The sequence below is a fragment of the Giraffa tippelskirchi genome, chromosome 12 (assembly GCF_054371585.1).
Source record: "Giraffa tippelskirchi isolate mGirTip1 chromosome 12, T2T-mGirTip1v1.2.pri, whole genome shotgun sequence".
NCBI lineage: Eukaryota > Metazoa > Chordata > Mammalia > Artiodactyla > Giraffidae > Giraffa > Giraffa tippelskirchi.
The window spans coordinates 104519147-104546671 of NC_137286.1; the positions used below are offsets into that span (position 1 = coordinate 104519147).

Here is a 27525-nt window from a genome sequence, read left to right on the forward strand (position 1 = left end):
CCCAACTCCCAGAGCTTGCTCAAACTCATGTCCATTGAGTTGGTGATGCCATCCAACCATCTCATCTTCTGTCGTTTCCTTCTCCTCCTGCCTTCAATCTTTCCCAGCATCAGGGTCTTTTCCAACGAGTCAGATCTTCACATCAGGTGGCCAAAGTGTTGGAGTTTCAGCTTCAACATCAGTCCTTCCAATGAATATTCAGGACTGATTTCCTTTAGGATGGACTGGTTGGATCTCCTTGCAGTCCAAGGGACTCTCAAGAGTCTTCTCCAAAACCACAGTTCAAAAGCATCAATTCTTTGGCACTCAGCTTTCTTTATAGTCCAACTCTCACATCCATACATGACTACTGGAAAAATCATAGCTTTGATTGACGGACATTTGTTGGCAAAGTAATATCTCTGCTTTTTAATATGCTGTGTAGGTTTGTCAAAGCTTTTCTTCTAAGAAGCAAGTGTCTTTTAATTTCATAGCTGCAGTCACCATCTGCAGTGATTTTGGAGCTTCACTTTAGTTTCACTTTATAGTTTTCTAAATTATTCATCCTTGGAAGATTTTTTAAAATTTTTCCTCTGGAATCTAAATGGAAATCCATCAGTAAAGGCCAACTTATCAAATGTCATTTCAAAGTTGATAGGGTCGACACATCACCTTTGGCCTCATGGCAAGAGCCAGAAGACCCGTTTCAAGACTGCCTACCCCAACCTTTTAAAAGTTGTTTTTAATAAACATCATTGGAGATACAAGTAGGAAAAAATTTACAATAAACATTATTTCTATGACTCTCTAAGTTTAATAACTTCTGATCTTTCCCAGTGTTTGAACCCTGGCCAGTTAACTGGGTTAAGAGAAGCTGTGTTTCATTAAACACAAGAGCAACAACCCAAAACTTTCGGCTTCAACCCATGCACTTAGGGGAGACAAGGTCTACCTGCTCACCCTCCCTCCCTAAGCATTTCTCCTTGTAGTGATGAGCCTATAATAATTAAGTAGGAATTTGATATAAGTTCCTCTCCAAAATTCTCAGAAAATACTGCTCTTTCTGAGTGATGGAGTTCTAAATAGAAACAGGCCAAAACGTCAGATTTTGCAAAATCTTAAATCAGGCCTGAACTTTACACGTTTGATTCCCTTCTAAGAAAATAGTCAGCAGGGTACTAGTCAGAACAAGGAGCCAGACTGCCCAGGTTCGAATCCCAGCTCTCTCTTACTGGGAATATAACTTTGGTAACTTACTTAGGTTCTGTGCCTGTGTCCTCATCTAGAAAATGGGAACAACAATTCGTATTCTTCATAGCACTGTTGTAAGCAATCAGTGAGTTCATAAATGCAAGTTTCTTGGAACAATGCATGGGGCACTATTTGCTGTTATTAATGTGACGGTATCTCTTCCCCATTCAATCAATCAACAGAAACATCAGACATTGAAATATTTTTACCAGTAAGTACTCTCAACATGAAATGAGGGAACTCTGAAGAGCGGAAGACATTGAGGTGAGAGCTGAAAAAACAAAAAAGGAGAAGAACCCTAAAGCAACAGTGTTTCCTCTCTGTGGTCAACAGCACAAGTACAGACGGGAAATGTTATTTCACAAACAGGATGGCTTCCAGCTAGGTGTGTTATATTATATTCCTTTTAAAGCTCATTATTTTTACTTGTTGTTTTAGCCCAAAGGCACAGCAACCCCAGCACAGCTGTTCCTGGGGCTTTCCATTATTCTGCACTTGAGCAGTGAACATGTCAGAAGCCTTACAAAGAGGCTTACCACATGCAGAGGCAAGGAAGGGGCCCAGCACACTCAGGGGACACAGACCTCATGAGCTCACTTAGTGTACCTTGTTCACCGAAGGGAGGACAGAACCATGCTTGAGTGTCACTTAATTATCTCTTACGCCTTAGTTACAAAGCTGTATTACCAACACATGATCTAGAGAAACAGCGTGCTTAGCCGCTCAGTCGGACATGACTCTTTGTGATCCCACAGACTGTAGCCGGCCAGGCTCCTTTGTCCATGGGATTTTTTCAGGCAAGAACACTGGAGTGGGTTGCCATTTCTTTCTCCAGGGGATCTTCCCAACCCAGGGATAGAACCCGCATCTCCTGAGTCTCCTACATTGCATGTGGATTCTTTACCCACTGAGCCATCGGGGAAGCCCAAGATTTCCATAGAGAAACAGTACTGCACCCTGAAAAAAGAACCACTCAGGGTACAAGGAATCTTAGAGAGCGGTCACATTTGTAAAATGCATAACCTGAAAACTAATCTCAGGGCCTTGCCCAAATCTGAGCGGGTGCCTCGTGCTGTCACTTCATCATAAAGACGGAGGTGAAGTGTAGCCGGCGGGGCTTCCAGCGCTGCCTGCTGGCTGCTGATGCTGGGCTGGGGCAGGGTGAGGACCCTCCCCAGGTGGCAGGGCACTAAGCTATTCATGGAGATCAGGTCTTTGGCACAGCCACTCAGATCCCACACACTTCACGTGTTCTGATCAGTGCTGGTGGACAGGTGAGAACCTACAGGAAGGCTGGAGCAGGTGCATCCAGGTAAGCGCAAGTCTTTATCCACTCAAGAGCTGCCTCTCAGCACTCCCCAGCTCCTCTCTCTGTGAGCTGCCATGGACCCCTCCTGCCCAGTGCACCCTCTGCAGTAACCTGCCTGCCTCCAAGACAAGGACTGCCTTAGGCCCCTAGGCCCTCCTCCCTGCCTCTGCCTCACCCACCCTTCCCGGGAGGTCCCCCCAGCAGAGGAGTCTCTGTGCAGACCCCCACGCTGCAGAAGACAGTGTTACTAAGCATATACTCAGGACCCGCTAATACTCTGACACTTTCTTCCTCCAGAGCTGTGTTTAAAACCCACATGTAACATTCCTGCATTGGCTACACCGCCTTCTGCCCCTTCCCCTAGCAGGTCCACCAACTCTCCCCTCCTCTTACTCCCTGAAGACTCGAGCCACCAGCTTCAGCATCCATCTCTACCTGGCTCTTGTCCTACGGTCACCAAATGCTGCAGTCCCTGTGTCCATCCATCACTCCTCAATGGCCTCCGACAGCTTTCCTTTAGCATCCTACCCCCGGGGATCAGGCCTGGGTCTCTCCACTCCACAAACCCTCTGCCCCAGGAGGTCAAAGCCAAGCGCCCTGCACACTGAAGCCTGTCACTCATCAATCTTCCTCCACTTCAGTGAGTCTCAGCCCTTCTAGTCCCCCCGACCTTCCTCTCCTGTCTGCACTGCAGTGACCAGATGGTATAGACACTGGGCTATATCACCCCATTGGTCCTAATCAATAGCTAACTCTCTCCTTCTATATCATTTGACCTTCAAGAGTGGACCAACACAACAGCCTCTGTTCTTCAATTCAACATCTAAAATATGCTTCTTGGTATCTGGTCAACTGACACCTCCTAACCTGGGCTGGCTGACCTTCCATATGGACCTGTGTGTGTGTGACTGTGTGCCTACTCAGTCATGTCCAACTCTATGTGACCCCATGGCCTGTAGCCCTCCAGGCTCCTCTGCCCATGGAATTTTCCAGGCAAGAATACTGGAGCAGGTTGCCGTCTCCTACTCCAAGGAATCTTCCCAACTCAGGGATTGAATCCTCATCTCTTGTGTCTCCTGCATTGACAGGTGGATTCTTTACCATTGAGCCACCTGGAAAGTCCCCATGGACCCATGGCCCCCAGTAATGACCTGCATCACACAATCATCTCTCCACTCTGTAATCCCCATCACTTCTCGGTCTATCTTACTCTCTGGGGGGTAAGACTGGGCCTTTCACTATTGTATCCACACAGCCTGGCACAAGACATGGTGCATGGTGGCCACTAAACACTTTTAAATCAAGAAATATCATCAAATATGTGCCTCGGAGGTTATACAAAAGGGTAGACAAGTTGAAAAGCCAATTCTGATGAATAACAACCATGAGCCCAGTAAGATGCCAAGTGATAGCAAAGCAATGTAAGAAAGGACATGGAGGGACACTGATTTATGCAGGATTTCAAAGTCATCTGGCAAAATGTGTCATAAAAGAATTACAGGCTATAAATTCACAAGTAATCTTAAAATATGAACAGGGAGAAAGAACAAAATCATTTTAGTCTTTTTCTCTTTGGTACAGGATACAAAGAACAAACATGATTTCAAAACTAACTGATTTTCAATTGCCTACAATTCAGTTAAATAAGACAATTTCCTATAAAATCTTAATCAATCATGTGAGAAGGAGAAGTAGAGAGAAAAATTAAAAAGTTAGAACAAATCCCCCCCTTGAGTTTGAAGACAAAACAGGAGAGGACTGATTGTCCCATTAGATCCAGAAAATAAAGACGGTTGATATTTCAGGCAAGAGGTAACAAATACCTGATACAATAAAAGAAAACCAGGAGAAACTACCTGGGAACCAAAATAAAGGCCCTTCCTTTCCAAATTTAGGCTCACAGACAAAACTCGAGCCTCTTAAATGCAACATCTGCATTTTCCACCCTCTACTCCATATAAAAACAGGAAAAAAGACTAAAATCGGCATTGTTTCTCAGCACAGAAATGTTTTACCTGCATGAGCTTGGTGTCATGTCCAGTGTAAACAACTATGCCAAAGCCCCACTGAGTGTTTCTAAGCTGTGTGCCTCTCAATAAGATCTGGTCCGGCCCAAGGGCAACGGGGCTAAAAACAAGAAACAACATTTATATTCAATGAGAGTTCCAAAAAAATGAGCATGAGCTTTCCCCTTAAACAAAAACCCACAATAAATGAAGTGTTTCCTTTAGTCAAATTTGGACTATTTCACTGGGACACAGGGGCTGTAAAGGTTACCACTGGCTTAATCTACCCCAAAAGAGACCCACACAGAAAGGATGACCTCATCCATTCATCAATACAAAAAAGGTTTCTTTTCTTTTTTCCTTTAAAACATTAAGAGGAAATATTGTCTCTTATAACTCTATTAGGAAACTCAGTATCCAGAAAGGAACTTGCTAAGATAACCAGAAGTTTATTCATTTGGGAAACTCAGTTTATAGATTATAAGAAAAAAAACACCAAAGCTATAATATCAGATCTGTCAAAGATGACTTCATTAAATAAAAGCCTGAGTGAAAATTTAGAAATTTAAAAAGACAGTCTACAGAATTGCTCTGTGGACTGCATGAAACTGGAAAAGCTGTCACACTTGGAGCTGTCAGAGTTATCTTAGGTTGATTCCTATAGCTGGGTCCTTCCCTTTGGGTCTGTTCAAATATGAAGGTGGGGAGTGCTTGTAAGAGGCATGATGATGAAAGATGAGCAGAAGAGAGACACTGCACCCCAACGTAATGCCAAAAATGACTCAAATGATAAAACAAATGCCAAGAGGACAAGGATGACAGAATATAGACAACAGGGCAGTGAACATTCTAATGGAAGGATAGTTGTTCCTTTCATTTAACTTGCTAAAAGCATAGACTACTTAGAAGAAAGCAAAAAGATAAATAAAAAGGATGTTTCTCTAATAACTGTTAGCCTTTATACACTTCAGACACCTCTCTTCTGCTTTTCTGCACAATTTTATGCACTCAGAACCAACTAGTCTTTTACCTGATGGGTAATACACACAGATAGACACACCAGGCCAGTTTTGTGAACCTCATTTCAGACCCTTGTGACATTTTCTTGCCAAAAATCAGGTCTTTCCTTAAATCTCAGGGAAGGCTTAAATTGATTACAATGGTGTTTTGAAAAAAGCTCAACATGGAGAAATCTGTTTTAAAACATTATGAAACCAGAAGACAAACTGATATTTCCCAAAGCTCCTATATATAATTCGTAGTCACGTTAAAGATTAAAATAAAAACCACTAAGACAAGAGGAAGTGGTACCTTTTCCCATCCAAGTTCAAGTTCCCAGTGAAGTCGTAGAGGTGGCGATTGGGCCCTTCACACTCGATGGTCCCAGACAACTTCATCAGCACCTCCCTCGTCTGCATGTCTGCAGTGTGACTCAAACCCTAAAATGTTCAACCCCAAGAAGAAACTGAACACAATCTTCCAGGCTTAGGAAAGACACTCAGCACCCCTACTGTTAATCCAAAGGGAAGACTGAATCAACTAAAATGGAATCATTGGGGGGGGGCGGTCCTCAAACTTATCAACCCCTCAGGGTGGATCATAGGTGGCTTTGGCCACAGTAACCGAATAGAAAAGGTTCAAAAAAATTCAACAAAGCAGAAAGTCAAGACTCTACTACTATGCTGACACATTCATACTAAAGTCATAATTTGTTGTTGTTCAGTCACTAAGTCCTGTCCAACTCTTTGAGACCCCATAGATGGCAGCACAGCAGGCTTCCCTGTCCTTCACTATCTCCCAGAGTTTGCTCAAACTCATGTCCATTGACTCAGTGATGCTATCCAACCATCTCATCCTCTGTCGTTCCCTTTTCCTTCTGACTTCAATTTTTCCCAGCATCAAGGTCTTTTCCACTGAGTCAGCTTTTCGCATCAGGTGGCCAACTATTGGAGCTTCCGTATGATAATTAGCACACCAAAACACTTTACAGAAAGCATACTTCATTAGTGGTATCCTGACATGACCATAAACACAGAATAAAGTACCCCTTTAATACACTGTGATGTCTAATGCCCTGTAACTCTTCTCTAAAGAAAAAAATAAAATGTCTAAGCCAAGTATCTAACACAGAAATGAAAAATATGTGGACAGGATCATCAAATTCAGCTTGGTACCACAGAAAACTGAAGTGTCAAAACGAATCATTGTTCATTGAAACTTAAAACTTTTCTATTAAAGACTAATCTCCATTCAAGAATTAAAATGTATGGTAAAAATAGCTTTATTTAAGGCATGGACATTTTGTACACTAGAAATCTAATATACTACCCTCTAGAATTAGAATCTCCATGAAAACAACAAAGTCCAGTGAGGTACCCAGAGCCCATCTGGGTCCTCGGTCCACTGCACTTGCTGCCCACTGCCTCTCCCAGGATCCCTTTCCACCCACCCTAACAGGTGGAGAGTCCAGTAAGACATAAATCAAGACATGGCTCCCTGCATGGCCTGCGCTCTGACGAAGCCCACTTTTTCTAGTTTTGTCATCACTCCCAAGGAATCCCTCTCCTAACCGTGCTCCTCCCACGATCCTATCAGGATGAAGGCATAACATTTTGTGACAGAACATTTTGTTCCCTCTGGAAACAGCACTGATGGTTAACCTATGGGAAGTGCCTTTACAATCTGGGATCCGTGACCATGCAAGTGGTAAAGGGCCACATTACCTGGCGTATTTTAAGGTTCGTCTCCCCATCCAGATTGGCTGTTTCAACGTAACACATTGCCTGAGGTTCACTAAGGAGAGAGAAAACAAAACAGTCAAGTTGAGTAAGGTCCACTCTGGCACTTTACGGCTGACAGAGCCTCCACCATGGAAACTCTGCTGATGGACCCTCACAGGGGTGTCAGAATCGACCACCGCAGGAGCAGCGACTGACCGGGCAGACACTCTAGTCCAGTGATCTGCCCACAAGGGCCGCACACAACGGCACCTGACTTCACGCGGGCAGAAGTAACAGAGGATGAACAGAAGGGGACAGGCATGTGATGGGAAGTACAAGATGTCCCAGCTAAGACCAGGCCAGTGGGCTCAGGTGACCCTGAAAGGCGGAGGCCGGCTTGCCCTTGACCACAAGAGCTGCCCGCCCACAAGAGCCGCACACGCGGCTTCTGAAGGAGATTGCGGCCGGAGGAGCTGAGAAACCAAGGCAGGGGATTGCAGGCCTTTTCTTTCTACAGTTTTTACTATGTCTACAGGCAACTTTTTAATCCAAACACCTAATATCAAGGACAGGAAATTCAAAGAAGAAATGAAAGCATGGCAGAGACTACGCCCCGAGTTTGGATATTCAGGTCCAGGCAGCAGAGTTCGGGGTTAAGAGAACAGATTCTGCGACCACTGGCCACGTAGAGTCTCCTGGCGCTGCCCTTCCTGGTGGTGTGACCTCGGTAAGCTGTCCCATCTCTCTGCATCCCACGTTTTCTCATGGACCAAGTAGGGATGTCTAGGGTTGGTGGGAAGATTAGATGGGATAACGTGCTCAGCAGGTGGCTTGGCACAGACACCAACAAGCACATGGGAAACGTGACGTCTGCTCAGACACGCTGCCTTCAGACCAAGCTTTCTGAGGGTCACATCCAATCCTCATAACCCAAACTATCCAGTGATCAATGTTTTACTATTTCTGAGAGTTTCTTGGTTACTGATCATTAGGGACAAACATGCACCCTGCCCCAGTGTATACAGTGCTTTTCCCTCTCTACAGGCCTGGGATGCTTTTATTAAGCTTTTTATCTCAAGGAGAAAATTCATGCTAAGGCTTAAAATCTGACAAAATGAATGATTCGGTCCCATAAAAGAAAGTCTGTCTGTGCTCAAATCACACACACCCAGTGTGACAGCTGATTCTCAGCAGCACATCAGTACAGCATCTAGTTTAACCTTGAGCTCAAGTTCAAGTGTATTCTTATCCTGATTTGAGCTTTTCTTCTCTGATAGATGTTTTTATGTATCATCCAGGGGAAAGTCAAGGACTGAGACGTCTATCATTTACGCCCCTTGGTGACGACACCTCTGTGACACAAATTACCTAGAAAACAAGGCAATGATGCTTGGACAGAAAGGGGGCAAAATATGGACCATCTGCAAGTCACATGGACACTGAGAAATGCCTGTGGTCTCTGGACCTCTAGTGAAGGGAGACCTGGATTCTGGGGAAGGCTGCTGGGCTGGACACTCCATCAGAACTGGTCCTCAAGTTTCAGAGACTCTGTGACCTGGACGCTACTCAATACATCACTCCATTGCTCTGAAATGTTTCACTACCAATGAGGAACAGCCCAGAACAGCCATGAGATGAATCAAAAAACAGACAAGTTCAGGGAAAAGTACAAGCTGAAGGCAGGACAACGCAAAGGAGTAAAAGAGCAGGAGACTGGGAGGGGGTGGTGACTCGGAGGTGGACGGAAGGTGACCGAAGTCCTCTCCAGGCACCAGGTGACACTCTACTGTTCTCAACACCGACTTCAAAGCCGTGCCCACAAGCCCACCTGACCTGGAGGAGAGCAGGACCACGTCTGCTGGAAGGTACTGCCCATTGACGACCTTGACGATGTCTCCCACAGCCACCTAGAACCCGGGACAAGGACACAGATGCATGAGACAAGAAAGCGCAAAGTGGTTAAACATCTGGAGGAAAAATTACTGTGTAACTGCGCCATGCTGTTTAAGGCAGAGAAGCTCAAATTCTTTTCCTTGACAAGAAGAAAAACATTTCAAGACAGACGAATGGTAACACTGCCTTTTTACAGTGATGCTGAACGCAGGAGCAGAAGAGAGATGAGCCAGAATGATCAAGGTCTCACTTTCTCACAGCTGTCCATCCCCACGGCTGAGGACAGCAGGCCAAGTGGCTAGGGGCACAGATCCGGAGCCTGCCTGGATCAGTCCCCTTTCCCCAGGGACACCCCTTCCCTGTGCGTGTAAACATTTGATGTTCATATCCAATTTAAAGGCAAAAGAAAGGCAAATAATTAAAGGAGATCCCATAATGAAGTCAAAGACGACACATACCTATTTCGATAACCAGCACAAGCAAAAAGTACTTACGAAAACTGAAAACATTTTCTTAATGTAAAAACATGTTATGCGAATAGTTTAATTACACAGAAGAAAATCAGAAGCAATTAGTTAAGGAAAAAACTAGAAAGGAAAATTACTCATGTTTTCAAAAGAGAAAAGGCCATGGATTTTTTTTTTTAGTTCAAAGTGGGAGGACAGGGAAATTATGGCGTTCCCTTGTCTTTGCTAATGGGGTAGACATGCTTCTTAGATTAAAAAAAAGTACTAAAAAGTTTTTTATATATGAGAAACTACTTACTTGGAATTTCACTTGAAAATAGTTTTCTATCTGGTGTCCTTATGTGTGGTTGTCCCTTATGTGTGTAAGACTACCTAGAGGAAGGTTTCTTAAGGAGGGAAAGAGCCCCCCAACGGTCCTTGAATCCCCTCTTGCCTCATAGGGCTGCTCATAGTTCTAAAAAAGTGCAGAGGAAAAAAGAGCCAGGGTCACGGAGACGCCCTGAAGCTGCTGCTGCAGCTGAAGAACCAGGACGGCCGACTCCAGCTTCCAAGTCTCAGGTTTGAGTCGCGTTGCTTGGGGACCTGAGAGGCAGCCAGCTCCCCACGCCTGACCCCCCCCCCGACCCGTACATCACCCCAGCCTCTCATCACCTGTCCTCTCACACCTTCTCAGCCTCACTCTGAGCAGCTCTGCGGAGGCACTGGCTCTCCATCCACCTCTAATTTCGCCTGGTTAGCTCTTCACTGCAGCATCTGTGAAGCAAGCCTTTCCTGACCTGAACCAGTAGATCCAGACCAGGTGTCCCTCCCTGACTGCCCCAAGCATCTGAAGCAAGCCCCGCCCCTGGGCTCAGTATCCACACAGCATCCTGTTTATCTGCCCATCAACTGCACTACACCTGTGATTCTGGAGTGGGATCCCCAGACCAACAGCATCAGCCTCATCAAGGAACTCTTAAAAATGCAAATTCCGAAGTCCCAGCCCGGAGTTGCTGGAAAGGGTCTGAGAGAGGGGTCCAGCACATGACTGGACCAGCCCGCCAGGCAACTGGGGTGTCAACTGAAGCCTGACCACTTAAAACCCCTCCAAGGACAGGTGCCAGGCTTAATTCTTATCTGCATTTCAGCTCCTAAGACTGCCTCTGGTCCATGCTCTTCATGCTTCATGCTAAGTTGCTTCAGTCATATCTGACTCTGTGCAACCCCATGGACTGCAGCCTGCCAGGCTCCTCTGTCCATGGGATTCTCCAGGTAAGAATACTAGAGTGGGTTGCCATGCTCTCCTCCAGGGGATCTTCCCTACCCAGGTATCAAACCCATGTCTGTTACGTGTAACCTGCATTGGCAGTTAAGTTCTTTACCACTAGCACCACCTGGGAAGCCTGGTCCATGTTAAGAGATCCAATTAAATAAGCACAATGCATTTTTAACTGAAATAAAAATGCATGTGGCAAAGCATATAACAGGTATTTGTTTTGTTTTGTTTTTTCCTCCTCTCTCAGCAAACGTGTGTGGCAAACAGTAACGAGATTTAGGAATCTGAATCCATCTGCTCCAAGATCCAAAATTCTGAGCTCATCACTCCAATTTCAAGTAGTGTCAGGAGATCCCAAATTCAAATAATTCTCCACTCTGGCCAGGATGACTGCCTTTCCGGGGAGGGGGCAGGGAGTGGCAGCAGGGACTTTAGGGAGAGAAAAGCCATTCCTCAGTACCTGGGAGGTTTTCGAGTTTCTCTAGTACTGGGAGCATTGCCACCCTCTGCGGGGGGCAAGAATTTCCAACCACTTGACCGAGGGCCATCCCACTTCCAAATGAGATCCAGGTGAGATCAGTTAGTGTTTACAACACAGGACCTCTGGGTGTCTATCAGGTTAAGGTGCTATCACGTAACTCTACCAGGGGGCTTGATGGATCGCCAGTGACAAAGTTAAAAGAAAAGAACTACAATAAAGGCTGCATTACCATATCTCGGGCATCCTGGAGACTCACAAGGTTATCGAGACATTTTGAAACATTGCTTTTTAAATGCTTAGCAAGAGAAACTATTATAAGTCACCCTTTTAAAACACAATCTTCCTCTGAAAAGAAGATAGTCAGCTTTGAATCTTGGAATCATGAGTCACACTCTAAGAACATCTTGTGACCGTTAAGCTCCAGTCACAACAGACACTCCCTGAAATAGCCAACTTTAGTAGACATGAAACACCCAGATGGCACAGCAGATCCTTTCTCAGTCTTCTATTTATCACTAGCAACAACCGAATCACCAGGCCATTCTCAAGCCCTGCCAACCCCAACCTCCAGGCGTGTGGATGCAGAGCCTTCTTGCTCTTGTAAAGCTAAAAGCATCAACAACTCTCAGCCTCAGGACCAACACAAGATGATTCCAAACCCCGACTCCATCACTTCAGATTTAGTGCTAATCAGACCCAAACCCTTTCCACCAAAAATATCAGAAGTGAGAATCTCAAAAGTTAAAAAAAAAAAAAAATTAAAAAAATTGAACCGACATTAAGATAGCAACGGAAGACCAGAGGAAAATGTTTCTTGAATTGGGTTTAGAAACTAGCAAATGCTGTGAATTTTCAGAAACATCCATCAAGAGCAATGGATTTCCTAGCTCTGAGCCGACATGGGGGAACACCTAGAATATCCAGGAACAAAGGATACACACACCCATTCTAGGGAAATCTCAGGGGAAAACCACACTGCCAAACTTACGTGAAATGGACATGGCTTGTGTCTTAACACAAACTGTATTCCAAAATCTACAGTAACAATTAATTACAAGTCTCCAAGCCAGTACTTTTTGGCACATCTGCCATCACAATATTATAAAGTAATTATCCTCCAATTAAAATACATAAATTTTAAAAAATAAAATTAGTCTTTACCTCTTTCCACACAATGGTTTGCCACATACCATTCCTTAACACTGGAAAAGAAAACAAAACAATGTATTGGTTAATACTGATGATAATCAGAATAAAACCAGCTTTCCAAACTCCAAAAGGCTCCTTTTAAAATTCTACTAATTAATTCCAATACACCCTGTCTTTAGACATAAAGGTGTAACACCACCACTCCCCAAAACAGAGCCTCATCAAGATACTTAAAAACCATATATACAGCAATGCACGCACATAAATACATGTGTATGCAAGGAAGTTATATCTATGCATATTTAGCCCATATGAAGTAAAGGACATCACTGTGCTGCTACAAGATTTTACCAAAACACATATGCACCCCCTAATAACACAGAGCTACTGTTCTAGAAATGCTAGAATAAGTAGACAGAGGTAGGGAGCAATTACAAAGCCAGAGTATGAATGCTTTGACTTTTTACGGACATAAAGTATGTCTCACTCCTGAAAACTACCATCTTTTCTTAAATTCTACACAAATCCTGTTCAAATCTTAACTACCAGGACTCACTTTCTGTTGGACTTGTCTGTCATTTCACTATTTTTTTTTCTTTTTTTTCTTTTTTTCTTTTATTTTTTTTTATTTCACTATTTTTAATGTATTTTATAGATCACTTCCCTCAATTTATCTCAACACCATTAACTACCAATTTAAAATTCCTTAAATGAAAGTCTTGTTCTTAAGTTTTCTAGCAGAAAAAGTGAGTCAGCCTGGAATCTTACCTATGGTTTTCTTTTTGTTAACTGCGTTGTCTGCCTTGTGTCGCTTCTGTTACAGAAAGAAAAAAAGATGTTAGTTTCAAAAGTTCCAGATGAATAATTGAAACAGCGAACAGTAAGATTGGGCAAAAACAAGACAAAGAAGCTAACTGGCAGGAACACTAATGTCCTAAAATTCAGTTCGATGGTCAAGGTCATTCACTAAATTCGGAGGCTAACACAGTAACAATAGATGAGTTTTAAATGCTTATATTTTGGCTATAGCAAGGAACAAGCACTTTGAAGTATAAAACTTTTACTCCTAGATTGTTTTAGATTGAACAAAAAGAATTATTCTACATGATTACCAACAAACAACTGAGTTCATTTTATTGATAAAGAACTTTACAGATAAAGTACCTTGGCTTTGATTTACATTGCATTTATTTATCTATTTCCAGAAAAATGTGTGTGCACATATGAGAGAGAGGGGGAGACAGACAGAGAGGAAGGGGAGAAGAGAGAACCTGAAAAGAAGACAGAAAACAGAGGAGAGTACGAGCCAATGAACTTGGAGACACTGAAACACGGATGAGACGGAGGAGAGTCCTGTAAAACTAACCTCAGTGCTGCTACTCTAGACAACCTGACATCAGTAAACACAGACTGAACTACTTCTGTCCCACTGTATGGGTATTTCAGACATTGTGTGTGTACATTTTCTTCCCCAAAATACCATCACAAGCCTTGAGAAGCTGGATAACCTACAGACCAACTTTTCTGTCTTAAAGACTCCAAAGCAACAAATAAGTTGTAAGTTACAGTCAATACAATGTTGTTATTATCTGAAAGCAAAAACTTACAAAATCTTCTACAATCTCTTTGATGCCTGCGATTGTTAAAATAATGATCAATGGCACCAGGGTGGTGTATCTTCCTGTTGGAGATACATCTGGAATTTGCTGTAAGAAAAAGAGACCAAAAGTCGGGACTGGGCACATTAAAATCCTCTCCATGAAAAAGAAAATACAGTACTCACTCCTCACTCTTCTGTGGTCCTATTCCATTTCTGCTACAAAGTGATTACCTTATTTTAAAAACTAGCTAAGTGTGTTACCTGTCTTTAAGATTTTACCCCACATCTCTGTGTTTGGAACAAAAACATGGTTAAAGTGGGACTCCACAATCATGTTTCAATGCCTCTTTTCACAACTGCAATTCCCTTAAGCAAACACCTAAAGAACTCTACCTTTATGCAAATGTCACATTCATGCAAACAGTGACTGGATGAAGGAAGCAAATTTCATCAAGTATAACACTTTCTCAGTTAAGTGACCTTTCAGCAAGAGCTTATTTTGCATGCAATTAAAGCTATGAATTTTAAATAAACATCACCTGTAATAAGGCAATGAAGAGGAAGAAGGCATTGGCAGCTCTCCTGATCTGCTCGTACAAGAATCGAGGTAGAAACGTCACCACGCTGTACTTGGCCGTACTGTGAGGGCAAGGGACAACACTGCTATCAGGTATAGACAGAAATTCTAAACAACGAAAACAAAGATTTCAAAATTACACGAGTGACTGTAAGAACAAAATATTTCAAAACTCAGGATAAGAACATTGCTGTGCTGGCCTGCTCCTACGAAGCTTCATCTAGTAAAAAGACACCTTTCCTAAGAAAATCTTCTGATGTGATCTTGGCTTTCAAACTTTGATGGATATGTGTTTCATTATTGCCACATGGTGTAACCAGGAACATGAACCCACCTTCTGGGAGCCTCGGGCTATGAACTGAGTGAGCGTGCAAATGATGTTTTTAAAGATAAAGACAGGTGTCAAAGATCACAAAACAGAAAGAGGCACAGGTTCCCAATGCAGTAAGATATGAACACAGAAAGGTGAAGCATCAACTGAGAAACTCACAGTCAAGGGAGAGTTATCACCCTAGGATTGGTGATGCACTAAAATTCTCATCACACACTCACTGATTCAATGTAGAAAGTCAACTCTGCCGAGCATGGTAACAGGTGCATGGTTGGCTGTTCAATGTACCTCTCTGGGCTCTCACCACAGACACTTGACCTCAATTCCACACACCCTTCACTCAACCACGTTCATTCACATTCCAGCTTGCATGGGCAACGTCCTATGCTTCCACGCGGTGTCTCCAGGACTAATGGTCCTACCCATCTTACCCTCCCATGAAGTCTGATCCAATTGGAAGGCTCCTCCCCCAAGTCACAGTATGGTGTTTACACCTCCATTACATAGCCTCTGCTTTGCTTTGTATTATATTTATCTACGCCAAGAATATACTCTGGGAATAATGAGATTATTTTACTTTATTTAAAAAAAAAATAACAAGCCCAAAATGGAGTCACTTGTGCTCAGCCCACATCTCCAAACCAAGACTCAATGCCAGATCTAACGGATAAGTTTCAGCCTCTCTCAGGAATGTATTCTCAACCAGTCTGGAATCACCTGATGAGCACTCGGGAGGTATTCTGCCTGACAGAGCCCCATGCTGTCCCCGCAAAGGAAGGTAACCTTGTTCCCAACAACCTACTCTTTGCTAGCAGCCTCTTTGCCTGCTCCCATCTGCTTATAAAAGTCTTCCACTTTGCACAGCTCTTCAGAGCTCCTTTCTATCTGCTCAATGGAATGCTGCCCAACTCATGAATCATTGAATAAAGCCAATAAGATCTTTAAAATTTACTCAGTTGAATTTTTTTTTAAACAACTTCGACTTCGTATATTCCTGGCATGTAGCAGGTAATCAATGAACCGTGAAATAATGAAAAGGCCTGAACTGGAGATCTGAGGGATAAAATAAACCATGCCTCCTTTAGCTGCTCAAAGGCTCATCTATAAAAGTACCTGCCTGAGTCCTAGCTCACCTTCTGAAGCCAACCCTTATCTGAGGTACAGTCTGGAGAGATTTTCTTGGTTTACAATACACTGATGCTGAAGCTGAAACTCCAATACTTTGGCCACCTGATGCGAAGAACTGACTCATTTAAAAAGACCCTGATGCTGGCAAAGGCAGGAGAAGGGGACGACAGAGGATGAGATGGTTGGATGTCATCACCGACTTGATGGACATGAGTTTGAGCAAACTCCGGGAGTTGGTGATGGACAGGAAAGCTTGGCGTGCTGCAGTCCATGGGGTCGCAAAGAGTCGGACACAACTGAACTAAACTGAAAATACACCTCAGTTAGAAGCACCAGACAGAAGAGCCAAGGGCTGAGAAGACAGACCACCTGAAGCACAGGTACTCCTAAAAGACCTAACAGTGAGCAGACAACGCAAACAACATAGCAGCCAGAGGCCGCCTGATGGAGCTGAGAAGCGGCTCCATGGACCATCTGCAGCCACTGCCTCAGGGAAGACCTAGGACCACAGCCTGGGGTTTCATTATACGGTGATTACCATCATCCTTGAGTTATCTTTAGCCTTCTTCTGCGTAAGGTGCTGTGATATTGTGCTTCATCACAAGAAACATATATGTGGTCTTCATCCCAGGTTCTGGCACAGAGCTCCCAAAACCCTGGGGACTGCCACAGTGTTGAGAGAGAGATAAAGGTATCTTTTGCCACCTCAATGAGGTGACTCATGGAAAACCCATAGGATGCTGGCTGGTTGCCAGAGGAACCAACCACATGACCGGAGGATTGGAAATTTCAGTCCTGCCCCCTACTAAGAGAGAAGAGGGGCTGGAGACTGATTTCAGCCAATGATTTAATGATTCACTCAACTGTGTGTTTGCAATGAAGCCTCCATAAGAACCAGAAGGACAGGCTTTGGAGAGCTGGAGGCCCGAGGAAAGATCTGATGCAGCGATTCAAGTCCGTAGACCATCTGCTGGCAGAATTGCTTCTTCCTCAGTGAGGTGACTCTTTGTTCATTAATGCTGTCAGCTGATCTGACAAGGCCCACCTACATTACCGTGGATAATCTGCTTTATTCAAAGCCCATCAGTTTAAATGTAAACCTCATCCAAAAGGCACCTTGAAAGAAACATCTAGAGACATGTTTGGCCAGATACCCAGGTGCCACGGCCCAGCCAAAATGACATGGAAGACTAACCATCGCATGCATATCCTGATTCAGTGGGGCTTCCCTGGTGGCTCAGACTGTTAAGAATCTGCCTGCAGTGCAGGCGACATAGGTTCCATCCTTGGGTCAGGAATATCCACCGGAGAAGGGAATGGCAACCCACTCCAGTATTCTTGCCTGGAGAATTCCATGGACAGAGGAGCCCGGTGGGTTACAGTCCATGGGGTCACAGAGAGTCAGACATGACTGAGCAACTAACTTCCTGATTCAGTGAGTCTGGCATGGGTCTCAGATTTTGCATTTCTAACAAGTTCCCGGGTAAGACCAGAGTTGCTGGCCTGAGGACCACAGTTTGAGTGGCAGCTACCTGTGAGGAGGTAGATGTATTCAAATCTCACATTTGAGTTCAGTCCAGCTGAACATTACATGATGTAACGGGATGGGAGATCTTTACGATTACTGCCCTACGCGAAGAACACGTACAGGATGACCTGGGGGGAGGAAGAGCTTCCCAGCAGAAGAGTCTGTCCACTGGGTGAGCTCACTGACCCCACAACTTTCCCCCTCAGTCTGCAGATGGCAGCACCCCTGAGAGCCTGGCCCAGCGTCGGCTGCCAGCGAATCACAGGCACTGAGCAAGTCCGCAGGGCCTGGGGCACGGGGAGAAATAACCAGAAGAAAACAGAACCGTACCCTGTGATTCAGTCAGTTTCCATCCAAACACCTGTCAAACCAGTGTTTCCTGAAATCAGGTGACATGAAGAATGACCAGGGGCTTGACAAAAATCCACCCATCCATCCATCCATCCACAGGTATGTCCCGAGCCCCATTCATGTACCAGGCACTGGGTCGGGCACTGTGGGAAACCAGAGGGTCACAAAAGCATAGTCTCAAGGGAATTACATTCTAGAGGAAGGTGAGATTTAAAAACCAATGCGTGGCAGGGTAGATGGTGATGAATACCATGGAGGAAAACAGACCAGGGATGGAGGGCGGGGGAAGAGGTTGCTTTCAACGGTGATAAGGGACCATGTCACTGAGAAGGTGACCTGTGAGCAAAGGCCTCTCTGGGGACCTGACTCAGCAGGGCAGGAACTTAGCTACATTGTGCGGTGGACACACGCCTTGCGGAAACTCTTACAATCTGGCAAGTGTGGGAAACAACCCATCAGAAAATAGGGCCTGCAGAAATATGGGTCGGGGGCTCCCCACCCATCACAAGTCACAAGCACTTACAGAATCTGACCTCCAGAAGGCAGTCCCAGGACCAACCTTGAAAGGATGTCTGAGTGCGAGTTTTCCGCTGGGAGAAAAATTCAAGTTGATTTCCAAAGGCAAATCTAAAAATTCAACAGCTGCTCAAAGTGTAACTTCCCCGGATAACAAGCCTCCAGAAACCCAGGAACCAAACTAGCTTACACTCTACATGTGAACAGTAAATGCACACTGGGGTGTTTTCCTTCTCTGGCCCCACACAAATAAATTTCTTGCGTGAGCCTAATGTACCCGAACTGTTCAATGTTTACTGGAAGAGCAGGAGCCCGTTTAAACCCCTTCACCCGTCTGAGCTGGCCAGGGGCTCTAACACCCTCTTCTGGTACCCTCCACTCTCCCCAGCTCCCTGCAGGAGACCTTCCACCTTTCTGCTCTCACATACTCAATGAGAAAGAAGTTCTGAATTACCGGAGGAAGAAGACATGTCCTCAGACAGTCATTCATGTCCTCATAAACAGCTTCATTCATTTACCCTTCATTCATTTATTCCATTTATTTCAGCTTCATTCACTTATTTCATTTATTCCATGGAATAGTCCATGGGATGCTCCAGGCCAGAATACCAGAGTGGGTAGCCATTCCCTTCTCCAGGGGATCTTCCCCGCCCAGGGATCGAACCTAGGTCTCCGGCATTGCAGGCAGATTCTTTACCAGATGAGCTACCAGGGAAGCCCAATAATACTGGAGTGGGTAGCCTATTCCTTCTCCAGCAAATCTCCCAACCCAGGAATCAAACCAGGGTTTCCTGCACTGTAGGTGGATTCTTTACCAGCTGAGCTATCAGGAAAGCCCTATTTACCCCTTAAGAGTCCATTATTCTCTAACCCAGACCAGTCTATGCAAAGCCCCCAAGAGACCCCCTGCCACTCTCATTGACACCTGGCCTCACCACACACCTAGGACTCACCTAGGAGGATGTGCCAGTGGACGGCCAAGCCCACTGTCCTCTCCCCTGGCTCGGACTCCTGAAGTGTTATCAACCACCCCTCCCAAATTATATTCTGGAAATCTCAAATGCAAAAATCCCTCTTAATTACCAGTGCCCATCCACATGAATAGAAGACCACCTCACTAGAAAGTTTTACCTCATTTTACTAAACTACCAAAATTTTACCAGTTGCACATCAGAGGTTGATAAACTCATTTCAAAATGTTGACATGTTTATTTTCAATACTGCTCTGATTTTTTGGTCTGTAGCTGGGAAACAAGTGCTAAATACTGCCTGGCCTCATAGCCTGGACCAGAATGTAGTCAAGAGACCAGCAGTGCTATTAGTGCTATAATTATTTATAGCCTTTATTATAGATCATGCCAGCTGAAAGATCAGCCTAATCTTTATAACACACATCCAATGAGAAAAATGGGTTGAATTTTAATCAGCTTATAATATACCTTTGAAAATTAGATACCCTCATAATTCCTATTAAACAGCATCAGAGTCTTGTTCCTTTCACATTCCTAATTCGGTTTTCTTTACTCAATACATTATTCAATGAATAGCTTTGGCCATAAAGCAATTTATTTTGCATAGAAACATGGGCTGAGAAGAAGATAACAGAGAGAAGAGAGCATCTTGAGCATAGTACTTGCTGCCAAGCAAGTCTTTCAGTGCAGAAAATTCTTAGGTAAGCATTCTCAAAGGTCGGACGTTAGATGCTGATGGCTAACATCTTTAAACGCAGCACCGTGAAAGAGCAGGGTAGATTCATCTACCTTATAAGAAAACGTGTGAACTTCATGATGTAAAATCAAACAGAAAGGAGTTCTGAGACTCATTCAATTTTGCAAATCTCCAAGGATCCTCTTCCATGAGAATTCTCATCTTCAGTTAAAAAAAAAAAAAAAAAAAAAACAGCAGATACTTATGAAACTGTCTTGAAGGCAGGTAAGCACAGAAGCAGTCACAGTTGAGGCCCGATCCTACCACTGGGCCACAGAAAGAAAGCAATATGGCTCAGTTCACTGAATTACAACACCCTTGGCCCTTTGCTCAGAATTCAGTATATTCTTTCCAAACCCAGGGCAACAAGCCCTCTCAGAAGGGAAGGATTAAGGCTGCCCTAGATGTCAAACAAGGTGTCCAAGGTGTTTCAGAAGAACAGAAGCATCCAAGTCCACCGTGCACATCTCTGCCCTCAGTCAAGGAGGCAGTGGTGCTGCGGGTCGCAAGGGGAAGGCACTGTGACTAGTCCAAGAGGTCATTTCCCGGTGGGCAGAGTCTGTGAGCTTCAACAGTGAGTGACACGTACGGAGACCAGGAGGAGGTGGAATCAGGGTGCAGGGCTCACACACAAACCTCACTCAGGGCTGGTGTAAAGCAAGTCTGTCTGTCCTTTATCACTGTGTGTACATTTGTGTGCACGTGTGTGCATGCACATACTCAGTCATGTCCAACTCTTGGTGACCCCATGGACTGTAGCCCTCCAGGCTCCTCTCTCCATGGGATTCTCCAGGCAAGAATACTGGAGTGGGTTGCCATGCCCTCCTCCAGGGGATCTTCCCAACCCAGGGATTGAACCCGCGCTTCTTGTGTCTCCTGTATTGCAGGCAGATTCTTTACTGAGCCACCCGAAGCTCTAGTTTATTTTTGTCAATTTTTCACATAATTGCCAAACTTAATACAAATGTTCAATTTTAGTGACAGATTTCCTTTTGGGTTCTCTGCAATTTCTTACATGCAGGATGAGCTAAGGATACAACTGGACTTTCCAGAAGTAAACACACCCATGGAGGGGACTGCCTGAGATTTAACACAGAGACATGAAGGGTGTCAAGTCTCCATGAGTGGATTCAAGAGCAACAACGGCCCAGTCTCAAGGGGACCTGGCTTCTGACACCCAACTGTGAAATGGACGCACACATGTTACACTTCTGCCTACTCAGGCACCATTAAAATAGTAGGAAAGAATGCCATGTGTTTAAAATTGAGGAATGAAATTATCAGCTAAGGCGATTTTTTTTCCCCTGAAATAGACTCCTTTCTGCTTCTGGCAAAAAAAGACATCTACTCGCCTCTAAGATGCCTTCTGAAAAACAGCTGTGATTTGAGAGGGATCTACAGAGGGACTGTGGCCTCCTGGTCCCAAAGAGGATCAACCCAGAGAGAACAAACCAAGAAAGACTGCAATTTCAATGAGGCAAAATTAACGAGAATATTAAAAGCAGCAAAGGAAAGGCAACAAGTTACATACAAGGCAACTCCCATAAGGTGATCAGGTGACTTTTCAGCAGAAACTCTGCAGGCCAGAAGAGAGTGACACCATATACTTCAAGCGATGAAAGGGTAAAACCTAAAACCAAGACTACTCAATCCAACAAGGCTGAATTTGGATTTGATGGAGAAATCAGAAGTTTTACAGACAAGCAAAAGCAAAGAGAGTTCAGTGCCAAACTAACTTTGTAAAAAATTGTAAGAGGAACTTTTCTAAGCAGAAAAGGCCACAACTAGAAATATGAAAGTCACCAAAGAAAAAATTATTAGTAAAGGCAAATATGAAGCTGAAGTCCCAATACTTTGGCCACCTGATGCAAAGAGCCAACTCACTGGAAAAGACCCTGATGCTGGGAAAGATTGAAGGCAGGAGGAGAAAGAGACAACAGAGATGAGATGGTTGGATGGCATCACTGACTCAATGGACATGAATTTGAGCAAACTCCAGGAGACAGTGAAGGACAAGGAAGTCTGGCGTGCTGCAGTCCATGGGGTTGCAAAGAGTCAGACACAACTGAACAATTGAACAACAACAACAAAAGGAAAGCACACAGTAAAGGTAATAAATCAGCCATATATAAAGCTATCAGGAAGGTTAAAAACATTAGTAGTAATATCTATATCCACAATAATTATTAAGGAATACACAGAAAGATGTAAAATATGTTGTCAAAACAGTTCACCTTAAACAGTATTATATGTCAGTTATATCTCAGTACAGATGGAAGAAAAAATAAAAACACTTTAAAAATAAGGTACAGTGAGAGGCCGCAAAATATAAATATAATGTTCTGATGGAAAAAATACGAATTGATATGCTAAAAAAAATTCCAGTAGAAAAATAACACAGGAAAAGTAAGTTATATTAGAAAAGAGACGAACATGGTACACTACTTCACTAATTCATCCCAAAGCAAATGAGTTAAATATCCATCTACAAGAGAATTCAGAGAGATCTCTTCTAAATCTAGTTTAGAAACATGGTTCAGTTCAGTTCAGTTCAGTCGCTCAGTCGTGTCCGACTCCTTGCGACCCCATGAATCGCAGCACGCCTGGCCTCCCTGTCCATCACCAACTCCTGGAGTCTACCCAAACCCATGTCCATCGAGTCGGTGATACCATCCAGCCATCTTATCCTCTGTCATCGCCTTCTCCTCCTACCCCCAATCCCTCCCAGCATTAGGGTCTTTTCCAATGAGTCAACTCTTCACATGAGGTGGCCAAAGTATTGGAGTTTCAGCTTCAACATCAGTCCTTCCAATGAACACCCAGGACTGATCTCCTTTAGGATGGACTGGTTGGATCTTCTTGCAGTCCAAGGGACTCTCAAGAGTCTTCTCCAACACCACAGTTCAAAAGCATCCATTCTTCGGCGCTCAGCTTTCTTTATAGTCCAACTCTCACATCCATACGTGACCACTGGAAAAACCATAGCCTTGACTAGATGGACCTTTGTTCGCAAAGTAATGTCTCTGCTTTTAAATATGCTATCTAGGTTGGTCATAACCTTTCTTCCAAGGAGTAAGCGTCTTTTAATTTCATGGCTGCAATCACCATCTGCAGTGATTTTGGAGCCCAAAAAGATAAAGTCTGACACTGTTTCCACTGTTTCCCCATCTATTTGCCATGAAGTGATGGGACCGGATGCCATGATCTTAGTGGAAACCACCAAAAGAATTAAAAAACAGTGGTTGCCTTTGGTGAAGTACAATCAGAATGGGAGAGATGAGGCTGGAGGTACTGATTTTCATGCTAAGCTTCTACAGCATTTGAACTTTTAACTACCTTCATGTATTATTTTATTAATAAACATTTTAAATAAGAATAGTACCCAGATGTAAATGTTAAGGGACTATCGGTTCTTCTGTTTTAAGCTAATTTCAGGAATGGTTGCATATACGGAGTTCCTTATTAGAACATGAAATCAGGCTGAAGACCTAAGTTATTCACATAGTACCTCCCAGCACAAAATAATCTATTGACACTCATCTCTGACAGTGATTGCTATGGTCACTCTCTTCTGCCAGCAGCTTCTAGGCCCCTGGTGAAGGATAAAAGGAAAGGAACTCCCTCCATGAGCCTAATGAGGAGCAGACATCAGCCCCGAAACCCAGGTACAAGGCGTGTTTCCTCTCATCCCTTTGAGAAGAGCAGTCTGGCTTTCAGGATGGGAGCCTGGACCCTGTAACTCAGCCCACAGAATAAACAAGAGTAAAGTTCCTCCCCCTTGAATGGAAATCATTTATTCTGAAGAGTATCGAGCTCTTCCTCAGTTCCCTTGCTTCCTGTAATCCTCTGCCAAATTCCTAGAACATCTTTCTTCTTCTCAAACCACATCCTTCTCTTCTGAGCCAACAGCCCAAGGGGTCATCTTCCCTGCAAGCTTTTCCCTATTCATGCCTTCCCAACACAATCATTTCAGCTGCGTGTGTGAGTGTGGGCGGGGGGTGAGGGTGGGTAGAGGGGAGAGAGAAAAAGCAATTCCTTCTGCTCTTAGCGGTGGGCTCTATGAGCCACATCAAAGACCCACTCCGTTAACCACCTGTGCTTGCCTTGCAGGTGGAGAACTCAACGCACCCCGCACATCAGCAACGCAGCGCCCTCTGCTGGCTAGTCATCACAGCGGCGTTTCTGCCGGTAAACCTCACTGCTCCTTCCAGCCTGAGCCAGACCTGGGTCCTCAGTCATTTCCTAACAAAGCCTCAGAGGACCAGCATTTAATGAAAAGCGTTCGTGTTATATTTAATTTTAATAGTTGGTCCATGTAAATTCACTGGCGAAGTCTCTGGAGAGTCCCTTGGACAGCAAGGTGATCAAACTAGTCAATCCTAAAGGAAATCAACCCTGAGCAAATGGCTGCAGATGGTGACTGCAGCCATGAAATTAAAAGACACTTGCTCCTTGGAAGAGGTGAGTGAAAAGCTGGCTTAAAACTCAACATTCAAAAAACTAAGATCATGGCATCTGGCCCCATCACTTCATGGCAAATAGATGGGGAAACAATGGAAACAGTGACAGACTATTTTCTTGGGCTCCAAAATCACTGCAGATGATGACTGCAGCCATAAAATTAAGCTTGCTCCTTGGAAGAAAAGCTATGAAAAACCTAGACAGCATATTAAAAAGCAGAAACATTACTTTGTCGACAAAGGTCCATCTAGTCAAGGGTATGGTTTTTCTAGTGGTTATGTATGGATGTGAGAGTTAGACTATAAGGAAAGCTGAGCACCAAAGAATTGATGCTTTTTTTTTTTTTTTTTTTTTTTTAGAATTGATGCTTTTAAACTGTGGTGTTGGAGAAGACTCTTCAGAGTCCCTTGGACTGCAAAGAGATCCAACCAGTCCATCCTAAAGGAAATCAGTCCTGAATATTCATTGGAAGGACTGATGCTGAAGCTGAAGCTCCAATACTTTGGCCACCTGATGTGAAGAACTGACTCACTGGAAAAGACCCTGATGTCAGGAAAGATTGAAGGCAGAAGGAGAGGCAGGCAGCGGAGGATGAGATGATTGGATCTCATCCAACCAGGGATCATCACCGACTCAATGGACATGAGTTTGAGCAAACTCTGGGAGATAGTAAAGGACAGGGAAGCCTGACGTGCTGCAGTCCATGGAGTGGTCAAGAGTCAGAAATGACTGAGCAACTGAACAACAACAATATTCACCTGTGGCCACTAAATATTTTAAAAATAAACTATTCTAGTTCATTCCTGAATGTGAATTTGTTAGTTGGTCAGTTGTGTCCAACTCTTTGCGGCCCTATGGACTGCAGCCTGCCAGGCTCCTCTGTCCATGGGATTTCCCAGGCAGGAATACTGGACTGGTTTGCCATTTCCTTCTCTAAGGGGTCTTTCTGAACCAGGGATCAAACCTGGGTCTCCTGCATTGCAGGGAGATTCTTTACCATCTGAGCTCTAAGTAATTCTAAAATTTTTTCTCATCTTTTCATTTAATTTACTCATTTAAATATTCAGATCCAGATTTTGTGGGATTGAGAATATGATTTGTATATAATAGGCATACAACTTGGGAATCTCAGTTTTTTTAAAAAAAAAAAGCACAAAATTACCAGAACAAAACAAAGTACAAAAGTGAATACTTATTTAGAATGAGGAGGAAAAAGAATCACAAAATAATTCATGAAAGCTGGTATATACTACACTAACATCCAGAAAACAATATTTTTTATTAAATATCTGGTATTCTATAAAACTTTTCCCCATATTTCATTGCTTAAGTTGATTCTTGCACAACAATTTTGTATCAGTTTTTATAGAAAAAAATATAAAAAGCATTCATTCTTTCCTCTCATATGGTTATTTTTCATTGATCTTTCAGTAATGTTTCTTTCAGTGTCATAATTCATGAACAGCTGTGCCATGTAAATTTTTATGGTTGGTGTCAAATAGAGAGATATTTCCATCAAATTTCTTCTAGAAATTTGGATGTGGGCGGAAGGTGTCCAAAAGAAAAACTGGGAAAACAGAGGTGACTGTTTTCAAAACAATTATAAAAATGTCAAAAGCTTCATATCAGATTTTGTCCTTCTGTTTTCAGTTTTTTAAACACCGATGAAGGTCCTCTGAACACCAGAAGAGCAAAGCTCTTTTAGAAGCCCAGAGGTACCAGAGTCCCTGCCCTTCAAAAAATGAAAACAAAGAAACACAGGCTGCGTCCTCCCTTTTCTCTTGTCACACCCACCTTTCCCATCCATCTCTGCCAAACCAGCCTCCATACCCTCTGCAGCAGTGATTTGGTTCCCAGGAAACCTAATTAAATATTTATTCATGTTTCAACCCTCTGCAGTGGCAGGAAGGTCAAAGCTTCCCCCACCCACAAAGCCCAGAAGTCACTGCCTCAGAGCCAGGCTGGTCTCTTTACTTCATTTCAGCTTTCTTTTTCAACAAAGGTTTAAAAAACACTAATGCATGTTACTCCAGGAAGCAAAGCCCAGCAGACTCTCCACTGTGCAGTGACCCACGTGTCTCCCTGGGTTCTCTGGGCCCCTCTGGAGGGGACAGCTCCCTCCCCATCCTCCAGAGCCCTGCTCCTGCCCCGCCCCCTCCCCGCCAGCCCAGTCCCCTCCCTACCAGCCCCGCCCCTTTCCTCCTGTGCCCGGCCCTGCCACTGGGTAACGGGTAACGAGACTTGTTTCACCTGGATCTCCAGCTCACCAGCTGCCCCAGCTCCTTAGGCTCCGCCCTCCCCATCCTCTCTTGGGAAGGGATGGCTCTCCCATCCTGTCCAAGTCCACGGTTGCCCCTTAACCCCCAGCACCTCCTCCAGGACTTGGTACCATCAGAAGGGTCAACATCTCTGCCCTCCTCTCCTCTCCCTCACTGCTTACCTCTTAGACTATGAACAGGCTCAAAACTCTTTGCAGCAAGATCTAGTTTGATATAAAATCCCTTCAGAGCTTCTCCTCTTCATCAACCTCTCTTCATTGACTTATCTCAGAGGAAGGGGCTCCTGCCCACCTCCCTCCCCAGAGGGCCTCCTCCCTGGGGGCCACTTTCCCTCCTTCACTGATGGGCACTTAGACGGGACCCTCTCTTGCTCAACGTCCTTGAGCATCTGTCCACTCACTTCCACGTCTCAAACTGCCACCAGGGTGTGCACGGTCACCAAGTCCACCTCCAGCCCTGACCTCTACCACAAAAGCCCTCCTTGGACCAGCATGTTCCCTTCTGGGTTCACCTGCCTGCCCATCCCAGACCTGCAAG

At 44.2% G+C, this 27525-nt stretch overlaps 1 protein-coding gene across 9 annotated transcripts in view; it reads right to left on the reverse strand.

Moving 5' to 3' along the window:
* Nucleotides 1-27525, reverse strand: part of LOC145530151 (phospholipid-transporting ATPase IB) — a 452251-nt gene that overhangs the window by 345957 nt on the left and 78769 nt on the right. For 4 of the 9 annotated variants that reach the window (XM_081550992.1, XM_081550998.1, XM_081550999.1 and 1 more), the window contains 8 exons: nt 14650-14749; nt 14118-14216; nt 13279-13324; nt 12523-12563; nt 9099-9172; nt 7269-7338; nt 5857-5984; nt 4555-4666 (listed from right to left, as the gene is read on the reverse strand). In XM_081550992.1, the coding sequence (XP_081407118.1) occupies nt 4555-4666; nt 5857-5984; nt 7269-7338; nt 9099-9172; nt 12523-12563; nt 13279-13324; nt 14118-14216; nt 14650-14749 (670 nt within the window). Of the gene's footprint in view, nt 1-4554; nt 4667-5856; nt 5985-7268; nt 7339-9098; nt 9173-12522; nt 12564-13278; nt 13325-14117; nt 14217-14649; nt 14796-27525 lie in introns of all 9 variants that reach the window. The other 5 variants (XM_081550995.1, XM_081550996.1, XM_081551002.1 and 2 more) reach the window with 3 other exon arrangements.